Here is an 8,620-nt window from a genome sequence, read left to right on the forward strand (position 1 = left end):
AACTTGCTTTAGTAGTATATTGATAGCAAGTGCAGTTCTTTTCAGGAAAGATAATTACTTAACTTTCCCATTGCTGCATTCTGCACCAACTGCAACTTTGAGGCTAATCTAAAATGGTGTGGAGAGTACATTGCTGTAATCCTGTTTTGATTTTACCAGTGCCTGGATCTTGTCATATTCAGATGTACTGAACTGTCAAGTTTCTCTTAAGGAACTAAAAATCTGCTTTTCCTCTTGAAACCAAGGATCCATTGTTCAGGTTCTTTGAGAGAGAAGTGAAGATGGGAGCCAAACTTCTTCAGGATGTTCGTCAAGATCTTGCAGATGTAGTGCAAGTGTGTGAAGGAAAGAAGAAACAGACTAATTATCTGCGAACACTCATTAATGAACTAGTGAAAGGTGAGCTATTCTAAACTATAAATGTACACTCAGCTTCCTAAGTGAAGAAACTGGAAAGCTGCTGCAAGTTAGAAAAAGAAGGGAAAAAGAAAGGTTTAACAATGACATCTTAATTATGATGCTTGCAAGGTGAAAGAAACCAAGTGCCTACATTAAAGTAATAAACACAGTTTAATGCTTGATCACATTCCATGTCTTGTCAGAATGTTCCCTAGATGCTTCAGTTTCGACTCTCTTCATTTTACATAGATTTGGAAACCTGTAGCTTAAGTGAATGTGGGAAAGTTAAAATAAGTGACATAATTATGTTCTTCACAAAATGCTCATGTCTTTCAAGTTTAAAAACAGCATTGGTTCACATGCTGCATGAAGTCAGGAACTCTTTTATATTTTCTGTTGCAGGTATCTTGCCTCATAGCTGGTCTCACTATACTGTGCCAGCTGGTATGACAGTCATACAGTGGGTGTCAGACTTCAGTGAACGCATTAAACAACTGCAGAATATTTCCCAGGCTGCTGCATCAGGTGGAGCAAAGGAGCTAAAGGTAGGCTAGAATGTTCTTTTCATGTAAATTCAGTGCAGTTAACATGAAAATGCAGTCAGTCCTCTCTATTCATGGATTCAGTCATTCATAGCTTGAAAATATTATATAAACTGCTATTGGAGAGAAAGAGACGGAACAGGAAATAATCAAGGAGCCAATGATCAGATGGGCACAAGATCTTGGACATGGAATACTGTTAGACAAATGGGAAAATGCATGGGAAAAAACAAGTGCCTTTACAGCATGACAACATTTAAAAGAAAATTTTGTTAAAATTGCAAACAGATGGTATTACACACCTTAGAAATTATATAAAATCTATAATCTGCCAACAGATAAGTGTTGGAAATGCCACAAACTGACAGGATCCTTTCTCCATATGTGGTGAAAATGTCCATTGATAAAGAAATTCTTTTTCTAATATTCATATAAACTTACAAAATATCCTCAAGATACAGTTCCGTTTCTCTCCAGAACTATATGTTCTTAATATGACATTAATATGGTTGTTAAGAGCTTATGATATGAAAGAAATTGATAAACTGACATTCTTACTGAACAAAAAATTAACAAATAAAGTAGAGAAGGACTGGTTGTTATTCCCCAGATACTGAGAGACTTAATTGGGACAATAAGAAGATTAACAAAATTATAAGTTAGTAAGTAGATCAAATTACAGTAATCAAAAGAATTTAAGATAGCGATAAACTGACAATATATTTATTTTATTACTACTGCTGCTGCTACTTGTTTAGAAACAAAGGGAGGAATAGAAAGAGTTAGATAGTATAAGTTGGCATTATAAAGAAGGCATGAATGTAACCTCTCTACAAACTTTGAATTTATTGTATTATTGTTTGAATTTATGGAATGCAATGTTAATGGTATACAGTATCATAAAGCATAATGGTAAGATGTAGAGAGTTGTAGAAGGCTTCTGCCTTTCAAGAGCAGAACTGGGCAGATCTTAAGGGTGTAAGTCAAGCAGATGGGTTTAAATAAGAAACAGATAAAGCTTAAGATGTCACGATGGGTTGCAATAAGAAAAAATGGAAGAATTTTCCTGAGGAATGAGAAATAATTGTGTAGACAGATTGGGAAACGAAATTAGCAGAAGGAGAGGGAAAGAGGGGGGTTCTACATTGATTTGAAAAGACACACCAGTTGCAGACCTTTGGTACTGATGTAATATATCATGATGTATTAAAATAAACTCTACATTTGCTCAACAGAACATTCATGTATGCTTGGGAGGCCTGTTTGTACCTGAGGCCTACATTACTGCTACAAGGCAGTATGTGGCCCAAGCCAACAGTTGGTCCCTTGAAGAACTTTGCCTAGAAGTCAATGTCACAACAACTCAGAATGCAGTACTGGATGCCTGCAGTTTTGGAGTGACAGGTTAGTTGGAGATACTATTTCAAGGCAGAAAGCAAAGTAAATGTCAGAAGTTCCACATTTTTGATAGATTAAAGATAACATATGCTCATTGCAGGGAACAAAATAATTTAGCATGGAAAGACTGGGAGGGGTTTTTTTGTACAGAAATTCAGGTTGCTGAAATGTTCACAGGAGCTTATCGGGTGAGGGGAAGCATTGGATTCCCTATCACTCCAGCATCTGCCGATTCTTCAGTTTCATGTATGCAGTTAGATGATGCTACATTGTGATTGCTGAGGACACTAGTCAAGCATTTTGTAATCAACTTAAGATAAAACAGGGTCACTGACAGTCCAGATAGGAGAGACTCCTCTGTGCATGAAGGCTGTCTATGCAGTTATGTATGCTGAAAAATTAGGGAGTGCCCATAGAGACAATGGGGCTAGGATGCTCCCCTCCTCTCATACTTACCTCAGATAAATTACAGAATGCTTGAACAGACCAACATCGAGGATTGTTTTTCATATGCCTGCATACATGTGGCATGTTTGTGTAAAATGTGTGTTTTCTGGGGAGATAACATAGGCTTCTTGGTAGCCTTTAGATGAAATCATGAAGCTGTGCTATAACTTATCATATGTGCTTCATTGCTCTTAATAGGTCTGAAGCTTCAAGGGGCAACATGCAACAACAACAAGCTGTCACTTTCCAATGCTATCTCAACAGTATTGCCCATAACTCAGCTTCGCTGGATCAAGCAAACAAATGCTGATAAGAAGTCTAATGTGGTGAGTAAGGGGGCTTATTGATGTTCATGCTTTACAGCCACCCATGCTGCTTTTGCATATCCACCTTCTAACCATCTTCCTGACCTATTTACAGGTGACACTGCCAGTTTATCTGAATTTCACTCGTGCGGATCTGATCTTCACAGTTGACTTTGAAATTGCTACCAAGGAAGATCCTCGTAGCTTCTATGAACGTGGTGTGGCTGTTCTGTGTACTGAGTAAAAAGTAACCTGTATCCTATAACAAATAACATTCATGTGTTTTTTTGTATGTGTAACCCAATTCTATAACTCTGTTTTAACACTGAAAGGAATAAGTAAAGTTGTCAGGGATGTGTGTAGAGATGACTAGGATAGAAGGATGGATGGATCTGATATGTGGAGATAACTGGGACAGAGCTATTTGAAAGGTTTAAGCTGTTGGAAGGATTTATTGTTTTTAGATGGTTCTAGATTGGTGTACTGATGTTAAATGAGTTCTTAAATAAAATTTAACAGCATGATTCCTGGTTGTGGGTTTTTCTTAGAACATATTCATCAAGAATACCAAAATAAATAACTGCCGTCTGTCGTAACCATCTATCATAAATGTATGCATTGGGGTATGTGCCTATAAATTAAACTTCCATTTAGCTCATTTTGGCTAATACCCATGAGTCTGTCTTCCAGCTTTTCGGCCCTGTGCTGAACCTCTTCAGGCTAGCTCTTCTTTTCCTCTATCACCAACCTATCAAAGACCCATTGCAGCAATGGTCCATAGGCACTCACTACAGGCTCCATGCAGGGAATGGGATGAAGTATTAGTAAAGTGGTGCCTTTACGCTAGCCTCTGTCTCAGGGTTGAGAAAAATGAGGCCCACAGACTACATACAGCCCCTAACCCCCTTTTTGTACATCTCCAGCCCCTCTGCTAAACTCCAAATTAATCAATTACCACTCCTGTGACCATCTAGGAGCTGAGGTTTATATTAACCCCCACCTAATAGATCTCTCCCAACCCTGGAAGTGAATTTTAGTCACATCTAGGTAGGGTTTTCAAGGGTGCTGGGATAGGTATGAAATTTGGCCACTACTACAACTTCCCACACCTGCTTTGCTTTGTGCTGATCAAGCATTCACTTTTTTCTGTTATCTAGAGTGGTGAGACTTAACGTATGACCTAATCCTAGGTGGCACTGCCCTCCTGCAACACTCTGGCAAAATAGGGCATAATAACTAGCATAATAATTCAAAATACACTTAATATATTTAGCATGAGACAGAGACACCAGATAGCTAAAGAAGCTAAGGGCCTGAACAGACAGGCCAAAATAAAGCTGCTTTGGGTCACTTTGGAGGTATGCTGTAACTATTTGGCTCAGGAGTACTACATGTGAAAAGGATGTTGGGATTATAGTTGAACATGAGCCAGCAGTGTGATGGTGCAGGAATGAAAGCAAATGCAATTTTAGCCCGTATTAATGGAAACAGGTCCAAAACACACTGCAAAAATAAATAATCCAGTTGGAGACTGCTTTCACTGCCTTGGCTCAATGCTAGGGAATTCTGGAAACTAATTTTGTGAGATTTGGGCTTCTGTGTCAGAGAGCTCTGGTGCCACAATAAACTACAATTCCCAGGATTCCTAGCATTGAGCCAGGGCAGTTGGAAGCAGTCCCCAACTGGATTATTTCTGCAGTGTGTTTTGGACCACAGTTTCCAAGTTGAGGGAAGTAATAGTCCCTTTCCAGGTCAAGCCTCATCTGGAATAGAGTGGTCAATTCTGAGCACCTCATTTTAAGAATGATATAGACAAGTTGGAGCAAGAAGGGCAACAAGGATGATAAGAGATATTGTGAATAAAACCTATGAGGAGAGATCAAAGGAAGTGGGCATGTTCAGCTTGAGAAGACTGAGAAGATTGAGGGCTACCATGAAGAGGTGGGTGCTGGCTTGTTCTCTGCTGCCTCAGAGGATAGAACCTGGCTTAACAGTTTTATATTAAAGGAATATAGATTTCGATGGAACCTGAGAAGGAACATCTTAACAGTGTGAGCAGTTTGGCAATGAAACCAATGGCTTAGAGAAGTGGTGGGGTCTCCTTCTCTGGACATCTTCAAAAAAAGACAGGATAACTACCTTTAGAAATGCTCTAACTAGACGTCTTGCATAGAACAAGGAGATGGTCTTGGTTGCCATTCCAACTCCTGATTATTTGACTGATTATAATTTGATTCTATGACAACAGTATGTATTTAAATATCAAATACTGTAGGGGTAAACAAAAGCATGTCTTAATATGTCACCTAAATACCCTAAAGCAGGGGTAGGCAACCTACGGCCCGCGGGCCGGATGCGGCCCAGCGAGGCCTTGGGACCGGCCCCAGCCTGGTCCTGCCGCCGATTGCCGCCGGGGCCTTTGGCCTCTCACGCGAGGGCAAGGGAGGCAATTGTCTATAGACGCCGCAGAAACATGCATTTATATTAACATTTTTTTTAAAAAAATAGCAAATTTTTTCACGTGTCTTCAATTTTTTTTAAAAAAAGTGCCCTCTGAAAAATTTGCCCTACATTTGTCCCGGTTTATTTATTTATATAATTTTTTAAATTATTTATTTTTTGGCTTCGGCCCCCCAGTTGTCTGAGGGACAGCAACCTGGCCCCCAGGTCAAAAATGTTGCCTACCTCTGCCCTAAAGGCACCATCTACTCTTGGAAGCTAAGCAGCGTCAGTTCTAGTTAGCAGTTGGATGGGAATTCATCAACGAATACCAGGTGCTGTAGGCTATATTTCAGTGGAAGGAACTGAAAACCACCTCTGAGTATTCCTTGCCTTAAAAAAGCCCCCTGAAATTCATGGGGCTGGCTTAAGTCGATAGGCGAATTGAAGGCACATACAGAATCTCCATATAGTGCTTGTAGCACTGAGGGGCTTAGATCAGTGCTAGACTTGATGGAGCCTGTGTAATTACAGCAGCATTTTTAATGTTTATCATTCCTGTCTCCCAACAAATAAAGGCAGTCCATGCATCTTGCCTATTTGTCAGAAATACAAAATGTAAAGAAGTCACAACTAGATGGTGGTTTTATTTTGCCTTTGTGTGTGTTTGAATTACTGAAATCTATAGTTCATAGCTAGAGGTGATGGAAGGCTAACTAAGTGTTCTTCAATTATTCTGACCAGAGGGCCCAAATCCTGTTTTAATGCAGTAGTATAATGATCTAATGGGAAAGATGGACAAACTAGAAGAATATGTGCTAAGAAACTACTCATTTTCAACCTAAGCAGGAAAAACTGGGACTTAGAAATGAACAAATCCATCTTTCAGAACATTTCTGGCAAAGTATTTTCGAACAGCACGATGCAGTTTTATCCTTTGTCCACTTCCTCTTTGCAAATATCAGTAATGGTCATCAGCCTCTGGCTACAGCATTAACTCTGACATCAGTTCTTATTCTTGACATGTTGTTCTGGAACAAGCAGCCATTTCAACTATACGCTTCCTTATTTCAACCAACAAATGCAAAATTCTGCATTTAGGCCCCCAAAACCAAATGCTTATTAATAGGATGGGGAATGCATTTCAGCAATGCTACATGTAAAAAGGACCTTCAGATTATTGTTGATCATAGATTGAACATGAGCCAGCAGTGTGATGCTGCAGCAAAGAAGGCAAATCTGTTAAGCCTGCATTAATAGAAGCATAGTTTCCAAGTTGAAGGACGTAATATCCCTCTATCCTCTACACTGGTTAGGCCTCACCTGGAGTACTGCATTCAGTTTGGGGCACTTCGTTTTAGGAAGGATATAGACAAGTTGGAGCTGATTCAGAGAAGGGCCACAAGAATGATAAGAGGTACAGAGAACAAAATATAGGAGAAGAGATTAAAGGAGGTGGGTATGTTTAACTTGGCAAAGAGAAGATACAGGGGTGACATGAACAATTTGTTTAAATACTGTAGCTCAACTGTTGTCTAATGGTTTGAGGTTACAGGAAAATAGATTTTGATTGAACATTAGAAGAACTTGACAATAATAGTGCTTTGCCATGCACCCCTGGGCACATAAATTTATAATTATGTTTACTATGTTTCATCCAATACTAGACCTGGAATGTGCCCTAAGGTGAACCTGTCACAGGGTTTTCTGGGGCTGAGAGTGTGTGTCTCACCCAAGGTGGGAAATTGAACCCTGGTCTCCAGGGTCCAACACTCAGAGCATTACAACACGCTGGCTCTCCAGCAGCAGCTAGTCTCCAGAAAATAATGTCTCACAGCCCATATAACAGAGTTGCGGTGGACAGCCTATGTCCTCTAGATAATGTTTGACTGCAGCTCTCATTTGCCCTTGGCAGCATAGACATAGTGAATAATAATGGGAAAAGCACCCCAGTAATATCAGGAGCTAGTGTTGCATAGTGGTTTGAATGTTGGACTACAAATCTGGAGATCAGGGTTTGATTCCTAGCCCGGCCATGAAACCCACTGGGTGACATTGGGCAAATCACATGCTCTCAGCCTCAGGGGAAGGCAATGGCAAACCTCTGAACAAATCTTGCCAAGAAATCCCCATGATACATTTGCCTTAGGGTCTCCGTAAGTGAGAAACAACTTGAAAACACACAGCAACACAACAGCAGGAAGGTCACAATAAGCCTATTCCTTCTTTTTGTGTGCTTTCAAGTATTTTCTTGTGTGCCTTATGGTGACCGTAATGCAAGCCTATCAAAGGGTTTTCTTGGCAAGATTTCTTCAGAAGGGGGTTTGTCTGTGACTCCCTCTGAGGCTGAGAGAATGTGACTTGCTAAGCTGACCATACATACTGTTTTAAACAGTGGTGAAAGACCAAAATTTGCTGCATAAGATTACTTCATCAGAGAAATATTCATGGTACGATGGTGGTAGAATATAGTGTCACTCTGCATCTACCTAAATTTTTGTATGGGTGCTGTTGCTGAAGAATAATTGTTAGTTCAGTATGTTCATATAATAAAACTTTTTGTTATCATCTTACTTTTTCATAAGTACAGAATATTGCATAACCCCATCACGTTTTTGCCATCCCAACTTGCCGTTTTGGTCTCAAGGAAATATGGTCGGCCTATGACATGCCTAAACTCACCCAGTGGGTTTCCATGGACAGTGGAAATTTGAACCGTGGTCTCCAGCAAAAACCACTATGCCACACTGGCTCCCTACTCTTTCTACTAGGGAGGCAAACAAATCACTCTTTGTTACTAATAAGTCATAAACTGAGGGTACTACATCTCTTTCTTCCACCCATTCCTTTTTCAAGACTGCTTCTGTAAGATGTCCACAGACTCAAAAATGACTTCCTTGAACTGGAAAGCAGCTTTCAGAATAGTAACATACCTTCAGTCATTTTTTTTAAAATGATTGCTCTACATATCCGCCATTATTTATTGTTTTGACAGACAATGGAAATAACCACATTCCTCTGTAACATCAACATCTAGCCGCTTCATAGCTCAGGTCACCCGTAATCTCTTCTTTTTTTCTCCAGCACTCT

At 39.8% G+C, this 8,620-nt stretch overlaps 1 protein-coding gene across 3 annotated transcripts in view; it reads left to right on the forward strand.

The window, feature by feature from the left end:
* The window catches only part of DYNC1H1 (dynein cytoplasmic 1 heavy chain 1), a 72,759-nt gene extending 69,144 nt beyond the window's left edge, over window positions 1–3,615 (forward strand). For all 3 annotated transcript variants that reach the window (XM_042446506.1, XM_042446508.1, XM_042446507.1), the window contains exons 74-78: window positions 246–399; window positions 802–944; window positions 2,177–2,345; window positions 2,985–3,112; window positions 3,207–3,615. In XM_042446506.1, the coding sequence (XP_042302440.1) occupies window positions 246–399; window positions 802–944; window positions 2,177–2,345; window positions 2,985–3,112; window positions 3,207–3,335 (723 nt within the window). In that variant the 3' untranslated portion in view covers window positions 3,336–3,615. The remainder of the gene's footprint in view (window positions 1–245; window positions 400–801; window positions 945–2,176; window positions 2,346–2,984; window positions 3,113–3,206) is intronic.
* Window positions 3,616–8,620: the final 5,005 nt, after the last annotated feature.

This window comes from Sceloporus undulatus, chromosome 1, assembly GCF_019175285.1.
Source record: "Sceloporus undulatus isolate JIND9_A2432 ecotype Alabama chromosome 1, SceUnd_v1.1, whole genome shotgun sequence".
NCBI lineage: Eukaryota > Metazoa > Chordata > Lepidosauria > Squamata > Phrynosomatidae > Sceloporus > Sceloporus undulatus.